The sequence below is a fragment of the Salmo salar genome, chromosome ssa10 (genome assembly GCF_905237065.1).
Source record: "Salmo salar chromosome ssa10, Ssal_v3.1, whole genome shotgun sequence".
In the NCBI taxonomy this organism is placed as follows: domain Eukaryota; kingdom Metazoa; phylum Chordata; class Actinopteri; order Salmoniformes; family Salmonidae; genus Salmo; species Salmo salar.
Window position 1 is genome coordinate 120,094,339 of NC_059451.1, and position 19,960 is coordinate 120,114,298.

The following is a 19,960-nucleotide window of genomic DNA, read 5'->3' on the forward strand; positions in this document are numbered from 1 at the left end:
GCTTATAACTTCCAAAACGAATAAGAAATATAAGTTTTAGTACAGGGACATAGTCTTGGAAATTTGTGTTTGCGTGCGCCATGAAGACAAGACGCACCTGCTAAAATCTGTTTCCTATTGAACATACTACTTTCCGTAAGAAATATTATAGTTTGGTTACATTTTAGGGTATCTGAGGAGTAAATAGAAACATATTTTGACTTGTTGAAACAAAGTTTAGGGGTAGATTTTCAGATTCCTTTCTCTGCATGTTGAAAGAGTGGATTACTCAAATCGATGGCGCCAACTAAACAGACTTTTTGGGATATAAAGAAGGATTTTATCTAACAAAACGACACTACATGTTATAGCTGGGACCCTTTGGATGACAAATCAGAGGAAGATTTAAAAAAATTGTAAGTGAATATTTAATCACTATTTGTGAATTTTTGAAACCTGTGCCGGTGGAAAAATATTGTGATTTGGGGCGCCGTCCTCAAACAATCGCATGGCATGCTTTCAATGTAATAGCTACTGTAAATCGGACAGTGCAGTTAGATTAAGAATAATTTAAGCTTTCAACCGATAAAATACACTTGTATGTACCTAAATGTTTATTAATATCCATAATTTTTATGATTATTTATTTGAATTGCGCGCCCTCCAGTTTCATCGGAAGTTGACCTGCTAGCGGAATGCCTATCCCTAATTAATAAAAAATCAGTGGTAGATCTCAGCTTGCATTTTGACTCAGAAAAGGTTGGTGACCACTGCTCGACACACCTATAATTCTACTGACTCTGCACACATACATTTATACTGACTCTACACACATGCTCACTCACAAGCTGCTGCTGCTGCTCTGTTTATCATATATCCTGATGCCTAGTCACATTACCCCTATACATACAGTGCATTCAGAAAGTATTCAGACTTCTTCCACATTTTATTACGTTACAGCCTTATTATAAAATGTATAAAATAAAAATCCTCATCAATCTACACACAATACTCTATAATGTCAAAGCAAAAACAGTTTTTGTAGAAATGTTTGCAAATGTATAACATTTTTAAAACATATGTATTCAGAACCTTTGCTTTGAGACTTTAAATTGAGCTCAAGTGCATCCCGTTTCCATTGATCATCCTTCAGATGTTCCTACAACTTGATTTGAGTCCACCTGTGGTAAATGGGGAAGGGTACCAAAACATTTCTGCAGCATGGAAGGTCCCCAATAACACAGTGTCCATCATTCTTAAATGGAAAACATTTGGAACCACCAAGACTCTTCCTAGAGCTGGTCGCCCAGCCAAACTGAGCAATCAGGGGAGAAGGGCCTTGGTCAGGGAGGTGGGGATGTTTTTTAGCAGCAGGGACTTGGAGACTAGTCAGGATCGAGGGTAAGATGAATGGCGCAAAGTACAGAGAGATCCTTCATGAAAACTCTCTCCAGAGCGATCAGGACCTCAGACTGGGGTGAAGGTTCACCTTCCAACAGGACAATGACCCTAAGCACACAGCCAAGACAATGCAGGAGTAGCTTCGGGACAAGTCTCTGAATGTCCTTGAGTGGCCCAGCCAGAGCCCGGACTTGAACCCGATCAAACATCTCTGGAGAGACCTGAAAATATCTGTGCAGCAACGCTTCCCATCCAAACTGACAGAGCTGGAGAGGATCTGTAGAGAAGAATGAGAGAAACTCCCCAAAGTTCTCTAGAGTTGGGGTCAATTACATTTTTAAATCAATCAGTCAGAATTGGAATGACAATTTCCTTCCTGAATTTAAATGAAATTATCCCCCTGACACCAACTCTACCTCTCAGTTCCCCCTCAAAAAATATTGTTCTTGTATGTTCTACCATTTTCCTGTACTTTAAAATCTCTATGAATGATCACTTCCGCTCTCCCTCCCTCCCTCCCTGCTGCAGGACAGTGTCCCTGGAGAAGCAGGGGTGCCGTGGTTCCTGCCAGCACACCTCCTGCTCCAGCTGTCTGTTCCGGAGAGCCCCGTCCTCAGCCCTGACCTGTCTACACCGCTTCGGGAGGTGTGTCCATAACCACCTGGCTGAGCACCACCATCACCACCCCGTCTGCCACCACAACCTACAGGCGAGTTAGCTACAGGTGTTCGACGCAACCACCTCTCACTGTTTCTATCATATTTGTCATGTCATAACAGGCAACTTTAAAATGATTGAATAATAATACAAATATATATTTTTTTGTCGATAGTTTCAGACATTGACAGACTAAAATGTTTCTGGGCACCAGTTGAATCTTCTCTCTCTTTCCTCAACAGAGTAATACAGAGGGGTATTTTGTTGGTGCCTGGCTGTCCTAATGCGGTGAACTGATGCTTTGCCTCTCAAAACCCTTCTCCATACCTCCAGATACTGAATGGCAGCTGCTTTCAAATACACCATCTGAATAACTTGACAATAACTACATTTTTTTTTGTGTTATACACATCGCCTGTGTACACTGTGATATGAATCTTTAATTTTTTGTGAATAAACAAATGGTATTTTGTAGATTATAATGTGTCTTTACATATATTCCATATAGTGGATTAACCTCAAGCTAAATGGCAGGTACATGTGTAAAGTGAATGACACTGTAATTATATCTCTCAATTGCTATTATGCACAAACTAGTTTGTCCATGCAAATCACTTTCTAAAAGTTTGATCTTTTTTGTTGTAAGTCTAATGGTATACATCTGAATATCCAATCCATCTGAGCACTTGCTTCATTGTAATTGATTGACCAATAAGGCTGAGGGTAAGGTGGTGAACTGGTGAAGACAGAACAATCCTCAAATCCCCTCCAGATGAAGCAGTGTCCCTCTGAGACAGTCTGCTACACCTGGCAGTTCCTGAATAACAGTCTTTATGAACCCGCCATAACAGAACCAGCAGAAAGTGAGAATACAGCCTGGTCCAACCAATGTGCTGGTTGTTCTCTGAACATCCTTCTGATGCCTGGTTTATATTTGTAAAAAAAAAATAGTGAAGAAATAGTTCCTCAAGAAAGAAAAATGATTCACAAGCACTGGTGGTAATCTTAGTACAGTAAAACAACGTCTCTCTTCATTGAGTAGCCAAGCTATCGGTCAATCCACAGACATCTTGGATATCTCTGTTACAATCACATGCTTCTGAAACTTCACACAAGATACAACTAAGGTGATAAAAAATCAAGAGGATGTAGGCTGCTTCTCCATTCAATTAGAATTCTAAAAAAGTTACTAGTAAGACAGAGAGATTCAATATCTCCCAGATAAAAGCATAGTTTTGCAGGCCACAGCCTGTCTGAAAGCACAACATCCATTATCCACCTTTATGTTTGAATGTTCAGGTCAAAATTCCAACTTTGCAGCTGTTCATTTCCAGATGGGGAAAACAAGAGAAATTATACTTAAAAAGGTTGAAAAGAGATTAAAAGAATGGAATCTAATTGGCAGATAACAACAATGCAAATCACTTTCTGGCAGCTATTAACGTTCTTCTAGAACCAGCTAATGTTCTAATGCTAATGTTTTAATGCTAATGTTTAATGCTAATGTTTTAATGCTAATGTTTTAATGCTAATGTTCTAATGCTAATGTTTTAATGCTAATGTTCTAATGCTAATTTTCTAATGCTAATGTTTTAATGCTAATGTTCTAATGCTAATGTTCTAATGCTAATGTTTTAATGCTAATGTTCTAATGCTAATGTTTTAATGCTAATGTTTTAATGAACCTGGTCCGAGAGGGATATTTCTTGATTAAAATATCTGTTAAGAATTGGAATTGTTTAACATCATAAAATGCTAAACTACAAATTGCATTTTGTAAACTGACCATTTGCTAATTGTTTTCAGTTTGTAAGTGAAATATTGATACAGGATTGCACTACAGATTTCCATATACTGTGACTCAAAAAAAACATGTCTATTTACATAATTCCATCCTTACTGACTAAACTAGTTTTTTTTCCCCCTTCAATACAATTCCTTGTATTTTCAAGAACATTGTCAGGGACAGAGCCCATCTTTTATCTGGACAGGGACTGACCAAGCAGTGGCTTATTTACATTGAGTAGTTTGTGTATTGCAGACGCCACTGTTCTCAAGCTCATCGGCTTCCTTTTGTTATTGACTGATAATAAAACACACAAAAAAATGGGTCGTTGGGGTATCAGGCGTCATAAAGCATTAATACAGACAAACAGACCATAATAAAGTTACAATCTGGAGGAAAAGAGGAGTAAAACAGACCAATAACACTACGGACTGGAAGTTATACCCCCTTATGGATTTATTTGGACAGTGAAGCTGAAACTTTTATTTTGACTCCAGCATTTTGGATTTGAAATCAAAATGTTTTATAGGAGGCGACAGTACAAAATGTCACCTTTTATTTGATGGTATTTTCATACATATCTCTTTTACCGTTTAAAAATGAAAGCCCTATTTATCTAGTCCCCCCCATTTGAAGGTTTCATAAGTATTTGGACAAATTGACTTATAGTGTATTAAAGTAGTCAAACGTTTGGTTTTGGTCCCATATTCCTAGAACACAATGACTACATCAAGCGTGTGACTCTACAGACCTGTTGGATTCATTTGCAGTTTATTTTGGTTATGTTTCTGATGATGTTGTGCCCAATAGCCATTTCTATTCTAAACAAGTTTCTGAACACTTCTACATTAAAAGTTGGATGCTACCATGATTACGGACAATCATGAACGAATCAGGAATATTGGTAACGGTGAGAGGTTAGCATGTTCTAGAGGCATGCTCTTTGTGCATCTGCAACTTTCTCACTCATTGATATATTTGGAGGATTCAGTGTACTTCCTGAATTGACAGGAATTGAGATGGCATTGACCCCAAACCTGTTTGTTAGTGACATTTTAATAGCCATTCGGTTGTAAGGACCGTGCTTGTCCACACAGGAAACAGAATGCTGTTTGTCTACAGGTTTGCCATTGCATGTCACAATTGTCGTACAACCACATTGCACAATTGTGCTTGAGAATAAATGGTGAACAGATATACTAAGTTCACTCAATGATAAATGTTTCCTTTCAATAACAGAAAATTAAAAAGCCTCAGGGTGTTATAACCATGGCAGTGGTAATAACCAGGTGGAAACAGCCTTAGGGTGTTATAACCATGGCAGTGGTAATAACCATGTGGAAACAGCCTCAGGGTGTTATAACCATAGCAGTGGTAATTACCATGTGGAAACAGCCTCAGGGTATTATAAACATAGCAGTGGTAATTACCATGTGGAAACAGCCTCAGGGTATTATAAACATAGCAGTGGTAATAACCATGTGGAAACAGCCTCAGGGTGTTATAAACATAGCAGTGTTAATAACCAGGTGGAAACAGCCTTAGGGTGTTATAACCATAGCGGTGATAATAACCATGTGGAAAAAGCCTTAGGGTGTTATAACCATAGCAGTGGTAATAACCATGTGGAAACAGCCTCAGGGTGTTATAACCATAGCAGTGGTAATAACCATGTGGAAACAGCCTCAGGGTGTTATAACCATAGCAGTGGTAATAACCATGTGGAAACAGCCTTAGGGTGTTATAACCATAGCAGTGGTAATAACCATGTGGAAACAGCCTTAGGGTGTTATAACCATAGCAGTGGTAATAACCATGTGGAAACAGCCTTAGGGTGTTATAAACATATGTAACTGATGTGAAATGGCTAGCTAGTTAGCGGTGGTGCGCGCTAGTAGCGTTTCAATCGGTGACGTCACTCGCTCTGAGACTTGAAGTAGGGTTTCCCCTTGCGTTGCAAGGGCCGTGGCTTTTGTGGCGCGATGGGTAACGATGCTTCGTGGGGTGTCAGTTGTTGATGTGGGCAAGGGTCCCTGGTTCGAGCCCAGGTTGGGGTGAAGAGAGGGACGGAACCTACACTGTTACACATAGCGGTGGTAATAACCATGTGGAAACAGCCTCAGGGTGTTATAACCACAGTAGTGGTAATAACCATGTGGAAACAGCCTCAGGGTGTTATAACCACAGTAGTGGTAATAACCATGTGGAAACAGCCTCAGGGTGTTATAACCACAGTAGTGGTAATAACCATGTGGAAACAGCCTCAGGGTGTTATAACCACAGTAGTGGTAATAACCATGTGGAAACAGCCTCAGGGTGTTATAAACATAGCAGTGGTAATAACCATGTGGAAACAGCCTCAGGGTGTTATAAACATAGCAGTGGTAATAACCATGTGGAAACAGCCTCAGGGTGTTATAAACACAGTAGTGGTAATAACCATGTGGAAACAGCCTCAGGGTGTTATAAACATAGCAGTGGTAATAACCATGTGGAAACAGCCTCAGGGTGTTATAACCACAGTAGTGGTAATAACCATGTGGAAACAGCCTCAGGGTGTTATAACCACAGTAGTGGTAACAAGGCAAAAGTAAACACGTCATCCCAAACTAATGACACAGAGCTCCCCTTGGGCCAATCAGTGGCATTTTGTAAATGCCGGATCTCTATGGCAACACGTGTCATTAAGTTCCATCAAGTGGTGTCTGTGATATGGGGGTTTAGCTAGACATTGTGCCAGATTTTAATCACCCAGTCAAACAAATCAAGAGATATAAAAACAGCTGCCTGTTATAGCGCCACCTTGAGGTCGTTATGAATGTTCTCGCACCATGTTGAATCTTGACAGTGTTCGCAACACGTGTACCACATTGTGTTACAATACCAATATCCTTGACTGATTTATATCGATTTTAAATGTGCCAGACCACGCCCACCTGAATGTTTACTAGTCAATAGCGGCCATGTTGTTTTAGGTGCTGTACTGTACTAGTCCGGAAAGATACTGCGTTCAGAGACCTTTGTCCATAGATGCAACATATCCAGTCTTGTGCAGATCAGGCAGTCGGTGCCAGAAGAGTCGCGTTTGGGTTTTTCACAAAATTCTAAATGCAGTGAAATTCATCATTGTGGACGTAATGAACTCCCTCTCATTTATTCTGGCACTGAGCAAAATTTTAGGTCTGCTAAGCGCAAACTTCAACGTTGTGAAAATTCTGTGCAACTTCCTGAGCGAGTTGACTGTGAACACTGAGGCTGTACCCGCTTTAAGATACAGTTTGAAGTGGACAAGTAGGCTACTGTGGCTATTTGATCATAATGTAGGCCTACCAGAGTGGCCTACCATCAAAAACAATGGAGTAAATGCATGCCATAACATTTTAACATGGAAACAGCTGTTCTACCATTCAGCCGACAGTAGCAGCCAATGTGTGGTGTTCAACGTAGGCCTACATTCAATGAGACTAACGAAGAAGAAAAAAAACATGGAGGGCTTAAACATTACCCTGTTTATCAACTTGTCCTTCAGACAAGGTGGTGACTGAAAATGTTGTGTTTGATGGAATAAACCACTTTACAAAATAAAATTGATGATTATTATTCTCATACCATTATTACAGATAATCAGACAAATTAAGCTACCCTCTGCCTATTGGCTACTTAGCTTATTCAAGCCCGGCTCAAAATACAACACTGCCCCTTTAAGAAAAGAAAGAATAAGTTCTTTACCTTACTTGCTTTAAAAAAAAAAAAAAGATGTCTAGAAATGTACATGTTTTGTGCTCTTGTAAGAAGCAAATCACTCCCCTATTGCTGACTATAAATGATCTATAAGTGGGCTAATAACTCACTAACTAGCAAAGAATATGAACAAAATGTGCACATGTGCCTACATGCAGCTTTCGCTTTGATCTCATAACAAGCACAGGTACTCATCACCGCTCATGCTGTAAACACAGTCCAGTTCAAAGTAAATGGCACAGATCCATATACGGCAATGGTGTATTTGCATATAGGCCTACTCCAGCTCTTATTGGTTATGCCGCACCGGTCTGTGTAGAGTAAGGGCTGAGTCATGCGGCAGTCTCAGGGCTACTGCGCGCCTGCACGCAGATTAGAGGGAACATTGCTTAATGAGTCCCTGAGGCAAATGTGCTCCTTGTGAGGAGAGGGACCGAATTTCATGGCTTTAGGTCAAACAGGGTGAGGGGCATGACCTTTCAAAGTCAGCATTTTTATCTCTGTTATAGCGCCACCATCTGGCCAATCAGTGTCATTTTGTAAAATTCCCGGATCTTTATGGCAAGATGTGTCATTCATCCAAGCTTCGTCAAAATCGTCCCAGTGCTGTCTGAGATATTGTGTGACTAACATAAGTAACGTACGGAGAGAGATCTGCAGTCCCCTCCCCGATTTCATCGTGGGGGTCAATAACCATGTGAAAACAGCCTTAGAGTGTTATAACCATAGCGGTGGTAATAACCATGTGGAAAAAGCCTTAGGGTGTTATAACCATAGCGGTGATAATAACCAGGTGGAAACAGCCTTAGGGTGTTATAACCATAGCGGTGGTAATAACCAGGTGGAAACAGCCTTAGGGTGTTATAACCATAGCGGTGATAATAACCAGGTGGAAACAGCCTTAGGGTGTTATAACCATAGCGGTGGTAATAACCATGTGGAAACAGCCTTAGGGTGTTAAAACCATAGCAGTGTTAATAACCAGGTGGAAACAGCCTTAGGGTGTTATAACCATAGCAGTGTTAATAACCAGGTGGAAACAGCCTTAGGGTGTTATAACCATAGCGGTGGTAATAACCATGTGGAAACAGCCTTAGGGTGTTATAACCAGTGGTGGTAATAACCATGTGGAAACAGCCTTAGGGTGTTATAACCAGTGGTGGTAATAACCATGTGGAAACAGCCTTAGGGTGTTATAACCAGTGGTGGTAATAACCATGTGGAAACAGCCTTAGGGTGTTATAACCAGTGGTGGTAATAACCATGTGGAAACAGCCTCAGGGTGTTATAACCAGTGGTGGTAATAACCATGTGGAAACAGCCTCAGGGTGTTATAACCAGTGGTGGTAATAACCATGTGGAAACAGCCTCAGGGTGTTATAACCATAGCGGTGATCATAACCATGTGGAAACAGCCTCAGGGTGTTATAACCAGTGGTGGTAATAACCATGTGGAAACAGCCTTAGAGTGTTATAACCATAGCGGTGATAATAACCATGTGGAAACAGCCTTAGGGTGTTATAACCATAGCGGTGATCATAACCAAGTGGAAACAGCCTCAGGGTGTTATAACCAGTGGTGGTAATAACCATGTGGAAACAGCCTCAGGGTGTTATAACCATAGCGGTGATCATAACCATGTGGAAACAGCCTCAGGGTGTTATAACCAGTGGTGGTAATAACCATGTGGAAACAGCCTCAGGGTGTTATAACCAGTGGTGGTAATAACCATGTGGAAACAGCCTCAGGGTGTTATAACCAGTGGTGGTAATAACCATGTAGACTATACATACAAAGAGGTGGAAGACAGGAAAGAGATTAAAGGAAAGCAGTGTTAAGTGTATAATATGTATGTCCTATTTTCCCATCTGTCTGATTGTCTCTCTCTCTGTTATGGAAGGCACTATGAATGACAAGAATGGTCCATGTATATATGAACTATTCCTCCTCATAAGAAACGGTTTGAATATTCAGATGTTGAACTTGACACACTGCTCTTCCCAAGTCCTTAACGTCAGCCCTAGGGATGGAAAGGATGAACAATTTCCCCAGGAAACACCTGGGGTTTAAGCCTATAGAGAGCCTCAGGCGGGACCGACCGGCGCTGCAGTGGGAAAGCACCATGACTCGTGTGATATCAACGGAAGACCATGTCCTGTGATTGGTGAGGTCCGGTGATTTCATTGTGACGTCACCAGAAGAGTGTGGTCCTGTGATTGTGACGTCACCGGAAAAGCCTGTTCCAGAAGGAGAGGAATGTGGTGGAGTTGAAGGCACCGATGACGATGAGTAGCAGCAGATAGAGACTCATCATGATGGCAAAGTGATGTCTGACCAACCACGACCTGCCCCGGGAATGTCTGGAAACACATCAGAAAAATCACATTACAATCACGTCACACAAGTTATATCTAAAAAGGTCTAAAATCACAACAGAAGTCAAATGATCCTCTCTGAGAGACAATCTGACACAGTGACAGAACTGTCATCCTGTTGAAATGTTTATCAGTTCTACTAATGTACTGGCAACTCACCACAACACCAATAGAGGGCAGCGATGATAATACAACTATCACCATACTGTTTACAGCAGACACCTTCACAGGTCCGTTCCCAAATGGACCTGGGGCTTTCCCATCCAGATCCCATATGCATTACATTTAATTTTTTTGACCCTGCTGGTCATCTATGAACTTTTTAACATCTTGGCCATGTACTGTTATAACCTCCACCCGGCACAGCCAGAAGAGGACTGGTCACCCCTCATAGCCTGGTTCCTCTCTAGGTTTCTTCCTAGGTTCTGGCCTTTCTAGGGAGTTTTTCCTGGCCACCGTGCTTCTACAGCTGCATTGCTTTCTGTTTGGGGTTTTAGGCTGGGTTTCTGTACAGCACTTTGTGACATCTGCTTGATTGACTGATTGATTTTTTAAATATAAAAACCCGTTCCAAATGGACCCAAGGACCTACTTGGATCCATACCCGGTCCGATCCAAGTGAGGGAAGCTGCAGCTGTCTTCTCTGAGAGTCCACTAGCAGGTACTAACCTGGACAGGTGTCTTCTCTGAGAGTCCACTAGCAGGTACTAACCTGGACAGGTGTCTTCTCTGAGAGTATACTAGCAGGTACTTGACTCGGAGAAGCTGATTGTTGGTGACCACAAAGTACTTCTGAGGGACCTCTCCTCCTTCACTGTTTCTGGCTCTGGAGCGCTGACGGTCAATGGTCTCCGAGTCTGAAACAGGTTTCGGGAAATTATTACTGATATTTACTGGACATTGAGAGGTAGCCATCGTTGACATGATATTGTTTCATGGTCCACTCATTTGTTATGAAGTCGATGTTGTGCAAGAGGCAAACACCAAGAGAACTGACATGGGTAGGAGGGGCTAGAGGAGACTCAGGGTGCCTAAGTAAATAAAGAGTGTTGTGTAAACGTTCTGGACAAAGCTCTGACCTTTCCTCTTCACCTGGCACTTAACGTCTGGGTGGTCGATGACCTCACACACGGCGACGCAGCTTAGCAACGGTCCCAGGAGACTGTCGCGCCAACCGTTGCCATGGGGACTGTAGAGGACCGCCATGCTGAGGTCACTGGTGAGGTAGGTGCCCTCTCCGAACAATGACGTCTGTCGAGAAATACCCCCCAAAACAAACAAGTCTGTCAGAAATGCAACTTCATCAATGCAAGTCCATTCCTTTTGTGTAGCTAATACTGGCTTTTGCCTAAACATAACAACTATCTGTGAAAATATTCATCAACCAAACCAAAAAAAATCATCAATCTGAAATTATATATTCAAGCAGGGCTACTGGGAACCCAAATAAATATAAGGACGATCACAGGAGTGGTGAAGCTGCCATCTTACTGTCACATCCCTGACCTTGTTGAGGTGGCAGTGTAGTCCGTTGTGGATGATAGAATGGAAGTTCTCCAGTCGGCTACCGTGGAATGCATAGAAGAGGTCGCGTCCCGCCCGTGTCTTCTCAAACTTAGCGTTCATCTGGTCGCAGTACTCCAGCTCAAACAGGAAGTCTGGAACAGGCGTGGAGATTCCCTCACTCTCAGTCAGGTTACACAGCTTGGCATACTATTGGAGGGCAGAGGAGAGGACAGTGGAGAGGACAGCGGAGAGGGCAGCGGAGAGGACAGCGGAGAGGGCAGCGGAGGGGGCAGCGGAGGGGGCAGCGGAGAGGGCAGCGGAGGGGGCAGCGGAGAGGGCAGCGGAGGGGGCAGCGGAGAGGGCAGCGGAGAGGGCAGCGGAGGGGGCAGCGGAGGGGGCAGCGGAGAGGGCAGCGGAGGGGGCAGCGGAGTGGGCAGCGGAGAGGGCAGCGGAGGGGGCAGCGGAGGGGGCAGCGGAGGGGGCAGCGGAGGGGGCGTCTATCAAGTGCAGTGTGTATCCTTCTTTTGAGATATTATTGCCTTTACCTCGTCTTTCTGTAGTGTTTTCACAGCGAAGCTCTTGGAGGAAAGAACCCAGTGTGTGAGAGCCAGATGGTGGTCAGCTTCACCAGGTCTCAGTCTCACCAGCTCCCTCACACCAGGCAAACTGCTGACATCTGACAGCTGGAAGGAACACAAGAGCAGTGTCATGTTCATTAGGCACCAAACGGAAGAAAACTGACTGAAACATAGAGGCACTAACTGGACTTAAGAAATAAGAAATGCTAAATTTAATTTTCCACTGCAAAAGGTTCTAAAACATTTTCTGTTGTGTGCCCTAATGAACACAACCCAGACTATAACCAGTAGACTCAGCTATAACACAGAACAGGTGTAGGACAGGACAGGTGCACAGTGATGGTGAATAATATGCTTGACTTTTAGGCAGAGAGCCTGTATCTGAAGGTTTGAATTATAAGTCAAGCATTCTCTTTGATATGGAAAATATCAAGTGTTTTCTGTCCAGTCCGATTCCTCACCAGCTCATCAAACTCCTTGGTGTCTCTGTCTCTGATGTATCTGGGAGGATAAGGTCTGAGCACCGAGTCCCTTTTGTAGTTCTGAGCAGCTGCCACAAACAGGCTGCATCTCAGATCAGCGGCTACTGGGTCCCTGTGAAGACAGGAACACACCAGCTCTCTGACTGCATCCGGTGGGAGTGGTGGCTGCATTCCCAACACTGTAGACACAGGACATAAGAGACATGTGTTTCAGGTCTTAGGCGTGGGACATAACATCATAGACAGATAATAATATACCTGAATAAACGTGTTATTGATTGTGAGAACAGTGCTACTTACTGTGTGAAACCATTCAACATGTGTCTGTATCCTTCTAATCAGAATTGATTCAGAAAATAATTATTGACCTAGTTGTCTTGTTAACTTAATATAATATAGTCTTTGGTGTTAAAGGTTGAATGCAAATAGCATTATAACTTGCTCGCCAGCCACAGGCTATAGTTAGTTAGTTAGTGATGTTTACTTAGTTGTGCCCACATATGTCAACAAAAACTATTAGTTCATTACGACAATGTTAAACAATCAATACGCTTCGTTTGAAGAGACAACATTTTACTTTACAAACGTAGCTTAGGCTTTACCTTAAAAACCCTTGGGTCAGTCAAAAACTCAATAGCAAAGAGTGAAGATGAAAGAGTTAGCTAGCTAGCTAACTAAATGAAGCTAGCTAGCTAACTAGATGAAACTGGGAAGCTAACTAGATGAAGCTGGGCGGCTAACTAGATGAAGCTGGGCGGCTAACTAGATGAAGCTGGGCGGCTAACTAGATGAAGCTGGGCAGCTAGCTGGATAGCTAACGTTAGCTTAGCATAAGTTAATTAGCACATCCGAAGGATAGCAACAACAAAAAATCTGTCTCACAAACAATACCAAACCATATGTATATACTTGTCAACTGGTAATAACTATAGTTTCCAGGAAATATAAAACACATAGTACTAGAAAAACATACCTGACTGTGAGACACAAGAAGCCAAGCTATCTAGGTTGTGACTAGACGTCACATAGATACTTCTGAGGAGATGGGAAACGCCATTGGAACCGTATTAACGCCCACTGTACGTAACGCCACTGTATGTTACGCCACTGTACGTTGTCAATGTGTCACGCGGTGGATTCTGGGTAACCTCCGACAAGAAATTCTCTCCTTCAAGGAGTCAATGGGAGTCAATTGGGAGCTAGCACAAAAAAATATATATATATTAGCACGAATTACGTGAACGAGAAGCTAAACATTACAACAACAACAAAAAATAAAACATTTAAGATAAGTAACTTGTCCTCTGTAATATCTTTTGACTTTGAAATCGTCACACAGCGTACTTCCGAATAAAATAGGCAGGTTTCTCGACTCATACCGTGACTTTTAGAATGGATCGCGTGACGACAAGCTTAGCAACCGCCTGACGCAACATGACAACGTGAACGCGATTGATCGACAGCCTGCTGGGCTGAGCGTTATATGTTTTTACATTCAATTTCCGCTGGAATTCGTATCTCCTGCTTTTCTATTATCTCTGGCTGTAGTCCCTCTAGTCAGAACCAGTGGCAGTAGCTAACCGATTTTCAATAGTGTGCAACTGCAGCCCACAATTCGGTGCGTTTCTGCACTCTTTTGAATGTGGTTCAAAATAGAAATAAAAGTATTATCTGAGTTTTTTTTCACTCCCACCCTCACAGTCGTTAACATACCTGCGGGAAAACAGTGCACGACGGACGACGGGGGGGGATAAGGACGCTGTCTTCCGGTTGCCCCCGCCTCCCGCAAGCACAGCAGACCGGATGCTGGGGCGACACCATGTGATAACTACCTAGCTAACGACACCGCCTGTTTGACCGTGTCTCCCCCGCCTCCTACCTGTTATGTACCGGAGAAAAACGTGCCCGACAGAAGAGTGCCAAGGACCCTTTATATAGACCCTTTATCTATGTATCCTCCCAGAGTGCTAAGAACCTTGGCGTGATCCTGGACAACACCCTGTCGTTCTCCACTAACATCAAGGCTGTGACCCGATCCTGTAGGTTCATGCTCTACAACATTCGCAGAGTACGACCCTGCCTCACACAGGAAGCGGCGCAGGTCCTAATCCAGGCACTTGTCATCTCCCGTCTGGATTACTGCAACTCGCTGTTGGCTGGGCTCCCTGCCTGTGCCATTAAACCCCTACAACTCATCCAGAACGCCGCAGCCCGTCTGGTGTTCAACCTTCCCAAGTTCTCTCACGTCACCCCGCTCCTCCGCTCTCTCCACTGGCTTCCAGTTGAAGCTCGCATCCGCTACAAGACCATGGTGATTGCCTACGGAGCTGTGAGGGGAACGGCACCTCCATACCTTCAGGCTCTGATCAGGCCCTACACCCAAACAAGGGCACTGCGTTCATCCACCTCTGGCCTGCTGGCCCCCCTACCTCTGAGGAAGCACAGTTCCCGCTCAGCCCAGTCAAAACTGTTCGCTGCTCTGGCACCCCAATGGTGGAACAAGCTCCCTCACGACGCCAGGACAGCGGAGTCAATCACCACCTTCCGTAGACACCTGAAACCCCACCTCTTTAAGGAATACCTGGGACAGGATAAAGTAATCCTTCTAACCCCCCCCTTAAAAGATTTAGATGCACTATTGTAAAGTGGTTGTTCCACTGGATATCATAAGGTGAATGCACCAATTTGTAAGTCGCTCTGGATAAGAGCGTCTGCTAAATGACTTAAATGTAAATGTAAATGTATGTATTTTCTTAAAACGGCATTGTTGGTTAAGGGCTTGTAAGTAAGCATTTTACTGTAAGGTCTACAACTGTTGTATTCGGCGCATTTGACAAAACATTTGATTTGATTTGATGGTGTCTCACGGAGTTTAAATAAATCCAACTAGTTGTATTTTATGAAGAAAAAAATAATAATTAGGAGTTTGTTCCTTTACATGGTGTGATGACTGATACACTTGGTCTATCAAAATATATATTTCACTTTTTGTTAAGACACATTTTTGGGGGGGAAAAGTTGATTGCCCCATCTTTGAAGAATCCCTGAGCTTGAAAACAGTAATATTGTCTTTCAGTCTCATGGCAAAATTTGTAAAATAGCATGAAATTAGCTATTAAACTACAATTTTCTCTCTCTGCCCCATGGCAAAAAAAGCACACAAAAAAATAATGTATTTTTATTTTGGGTTGGGGGAGTGTAAATACCAATGGAAAAGTCCCCTAAAACAAAGTGCAAGGCACCATAGGATCTAAGCTCTGAGGATAGCCCCTTTACTGGAAAGGCCCTTACTGTTGAGTCTGAGGAAAAGTGCCTAGCTATAGACTAGCTCAGTGGTAATGCAGAGTGGCGTGTATGTATGCATGCGTATATGTATGTATATGGATATATATATATATAATATATGGGGGATTGGAAATTATGCAATTACATTGATGGAAGCAACATTCTTTCCGTAATATTAAGCTGATCCACCCCTAAGAAAAACATGTATTTAAAAAAAATGCAGAGTGGCATCTATCACAGATCTGTAGGGGTTAATGACAAGGAATTACTGGACTGCAAATGGGTTGGCAGGCTCGAGTTGTGGGGTTAATCATGCAGAGGTGGTATTTTAGCTTTGACACTTGGAACAGTCCCACGGGAAATGTGCCTCTGTTTTTGCAGAGAGAGATTGTTGATATTGATATATATGATTGTTGATATTATCCATATCCATAACGAAATCTTTCCATTTCCAAAGTATACATTGGCAATATGTACATTGTTACGTCATGGCAATAAAGTAATTGAAATATAATTGAGAGAGAGAGCGAGGGAGGGAGAGAGAGAGAATATATAGTGGATGTGAGCTTATTGTGTCATCTGCTCAGAGGTCCAGATCTTCATGGTGGAATTGAGGCCCACAATTCTGGGCATTCCTGCATCTGCAGGAACCCCTCTTTATATTTATATTGGTCGATTTTTAAGCTAGGACTCCGGGTACACAGGCGAGAAGCGGGGGCGCTCCAGTACAGCAGATGGTGGTAATGCACCATAACACGTTGGATGCCAACCGCCGACATGAAGCAACACAGGTAGCTAGCTAGCTACAGCGTTGCCAACTTAGCGACTTTGTCGCTATATTTAGCGAGTATTCAGACCCCTCTAGCGACACATTTTCAAAAAAAACAACTAGCGACAAATCTAGCGACTTTTTCTGGTGTTATTGGAGGCTTTTGGAGACTCTGACGTGAAAGCACTGTATCGTTCTTACTCTTCTCAACGAGCAGTGGGTGCTGCCGTGGGTCCCACCCCGTCCCAAAGCACTCCCAGGCGGCCCAGTCCTCGCGCAGCAGTCCCTCCCAGCTGCAGTCAGAGCAGGAGATGTTCACCCCTCCGTGTCCAGACTGCAAATGAATCGCGCATGCGGGAAGCCGCCGCTTGCTGATCCCGCCCTGGCTTACATTCAGGGCGGGATGTAAATGTAAAAAACTGAACAAATTTTTTTAAATAAAACAAAAAACTAAGTAACTCCACCAGAGTGTCTGTTTTTGGTCACTTTTGCCGGTCCCAAGCCCGGATAAAGGAGGAGGGCTGGAATTGTGACATAAAAAAAAACAAGAATCGACAGAAGTTAATTTGTAGTTCTAAACATATTTAGGGTGTTTTTTACTCACTCTTTGTCTCTCCCACGAAGTTATTCCTCTCTCCTACAGCGTCCATCACAATTACATGCACATGGCCAATTATGCAAATTATGTGATGACGTCATTTAGCGACTTCTAGCGACTTTTAGGACAGCCAATAGCTACTTTCCTTACTGAGGAGTTGGGAACACTGGCTAGCTAGGACATCAGTAGACAGTGGCTGCGTTTAAAACTCATCAAAGACACTCCCTCGTCCACTTACCCTCGCCTTATGCCCTTGGGGGGAATCCTGGCGGCCATATTTGTCGTCGGTCCAAATGATTAGCCAAGCAAGAGAAGTTTGCAACGTAAGCCCCTCAGCCCTCGTTTTTAATGGAGTTTGCGAGTGTACAATTATGTTCACTTCAGGGCCTGAAACACCCCATAATTCAATTCGCGATGATTGTACATCCGCTAAGAAAAGTCAGCCAAAACGTAAAACCTCAACTTCAATATGGAGTCAACATACAAGTGTAAGTAAAAACAAATGTAAATAAGTTAGAAATTGTGCTACTCATGTACAAACACGTCTCGTAAAAGTAATGATGTTTTTGTTTGGTTAGCTTTTGGAAATTGTAGAAATAAAAAATGTTCCTTCTTCAGAAGTTCCAACTAGGCAGGCTAAAGTTAGTTAGCTAATTAAATTTCTAGCTAAAATACAGTAGGTGTATATTAATAATTATATAGTTAATATAAGTAGACATGCAATAATAATTCACTGTAGCGCATATAAAGCACCCACAAGCTACCGGTGGCTGAAAACACAATCGTCGCGGGACGAACGAGTGACGAATTTCTGGGCAAGGGCAGTCCATTTCAAATTAATTCCTTCCTCCCTCGCCCGTTGCCCTGCAAGTGTATACTCGTCAGACGTCATGGTACATCATCAGAAGTGTCCATTTAATTTGAGGGGAGAGGGGGTGTCTGTTAAAACCTGTTATGGCTAGGCATTCTGCTAGCGGTACACCTTGACAACATCCGGTGAAATTGCAGAGCGCCAAATTCAAAAAACAGAAATACTCATAATAAACATTCATAAAATATACAAGTGTTATACATCGTCTTAAAGATTAATTTGTTAATCCAGCCGCTTTGTCAGATTTCAAAAAGTCTTTAAGGCGAAAGCATACCATGCGATTATCTGAGGACAGCGCTCCGCTTACAAAAACATTACAAACATTTTCCAGCCAAGTAGAGGAGTAACGAAAGTCAGAAATAGCGATAAAATTAATCACTTACCTTTGATGATCTTCATCTGGTTGCACTCACAAGAGTCCATGTTACACAATAAATGTTTGTTTTGTTCGATAAAGTCTATCTTTATCGTTTTGTTCAGTAACAGGCAGACGAATACATCCTAATAGTACCGGTAAAGTTCGTCGAAACATGTCAAACGATGTTTATAATTAATCCTCAGGTTGTCTACTGTCTAAATAATCGATAATATTTCATCCGGACAATAGCGTATTCAATAGAAAGGAAAAACAATGAACGGTGCGCAAACCAGCTCTGGTCCATTCTACAGTCCGCTTACAAAATGGTCTTATTCTTCCTCATTTTTCAGAAAACAAGCCTGAAACAATGTCTAAAGACTGCTGACATCTAGTGGAAGCCAGAGGAACTGCAATCTGGGTCCTAACCCATCACATACTGTATAGGTATTCAATAGAAAACTATACACATAAAAATATCCCACTTCCTGGATGGATTTTCCTCAGGTTTTCACCTGCCATATCAGTTCTGTTATACTCACAGACATTATTTTAACAGTTTTGGAAACTTTTGAGTGTTTTCTATCCAAATCTATGCGTATACTAGCTTCTGGGCCTGAGTAACAGGCATTTTACTTTGGGCACCTTAGTCATCCAAACTTCCGAATACTGCCCCCATTCCAAAAAAAATAAATGTTTGGAATGCCAGAGTCAGAGTCTTTCGCGCCCCAGCCTGACGAACACTGCTTAACCCCGCAGTTCATAATGTCATGGCATGGGGGGAGGTCTGTGTATTTACTATATCACTTCCTCACAGCTTTGATAAAGAGAGGCTGGTATACCTGTTACATCTGCAGATTACACATACATTTTAAGCTAAAACATTGCACATGAATTACCCTGCAATGTAAGGGAAAGGGCAGTTGGTGTTGGGGGTTAATTGCCTTGCTCAAGGGCAGAACTGCAGATTGCCAGCTTGGGGATTCGAACCAGCGACTTTTCGGTGATGGTATAACCTACAGTGCCTTCAGAAAGTATTCACACCCCTTGACTTTTTCCATATTTTGTTGTATTACAAAGTTGGATTAAAATGGGTTTAATTGTATTTTTTTTTTTTTTAAATCAAGGATCTACATAAAATACTCTAATTTCAAAGTGGAAGAAAATGTATTTACAAATGTTAGAATTTATGAAAAATAAAACACTAATTTATCTTGATTAGATAAGTATTCAACAGAGTCGATACATGTTAGAATCACCTGGCAGCGATTACAGCTGTGAGTCTTTCTGGGTATGTCTTTAAGAGCTTTGCACACCTGTATTGTATAATATTTGCACATTATTCTTTTAAAAATTCTTCAAGCTCGGGTAGGGGGCGTTCCTGCGAATTTACTTTTTACACACTTGCTACTTAACTACATTTAAAACCATATACTTTTAGACTTTCACTCAAGTAGTATTTTACTGGGTACTTACACTTTTATTGGAGTCATATATATATATATAAAACATTTTACAGTAGGCTACAGTGTGGTTTAGAAAGAAACTCTGTACTTGCTAGTAAGCGGTTGATCGG

The 19,960-nt window shown here is 42.3% G+C and overlaps 1 protein-coding gene across 4 annotated transcripts; it reads right to left on the reverse strand.

Annotated features, from left to right (window-relative positions):
- Window positions 1-4,148: 4,148 nt before the first annotated feature.
- Window positions 4,149-13,785, reverse strand: LOC123724523 (protein mono-ADP-ribosyltransferase PARP16). Of its 4 annotated transcripts, none has more exons than XM_045688561.1 (7): window positions 13,480-13,785; window positions 12,486-12,685; window positions 11,992-12,129; window positions 11,447-11,653; window positions 11,033-11,191; window positions 10,653-10,797; window positions 4,149-9,925 (listed from the first exon to the last, which is right to left on the reverse strand). In XM_045688561.1, the coding sequence occupies exons 2-6, from the start codon at window positions 12,675-12,677 to the stop codon at window positions 10,681-10,683; spliced, it is 813 nt and encodes a 270-aa protein (XP_045544517.1). In that variant the 5' UTR covers window positions 12,678-12,685; window positions 13,480-13,785; the 3' UTR covers window positions 4,149-9,925; window positions 10,653-10,680. The 4 variants fall into 4 exon arrangements, with proteins under 4 accessions (XP_045544517.1, XP_045544515.1, XP_045544516.1 ...); XM_045688559.1 differs by having other exon boundaries at window positions 11,020-11,191; XM_045688560.1 differs by having other exon boundaries at window positions 11,432-11,653.
- Between the last annotated feature and the right edge of the window lie 6,175 nt (window positions 13,786-19,960).

Coding starts and splice junctions, on each gene's coding strand:
- LOC123724523 (XM_045688558.1), bottom strand. CDS start 12,677: ATGCAGCCACCACTCCCACCGGATGCAGTCAGAGAGCTGGTGTGTTCC. Junction 12,130..12,485: donor CCAAGGAGTTTGATGAGCTG/GTGAGGAATCGG, acceptor TGTTCCTTCCAG/CTGTCAGATGTCAGCAGTTT. Junction 10,798..11,019: donor GTGCCAGGTGAAGAGGAAAG/GTCAGAGCTTTG, acceptor AACCTGTTTCAG/ACTCGGAGACCATTGACCGT.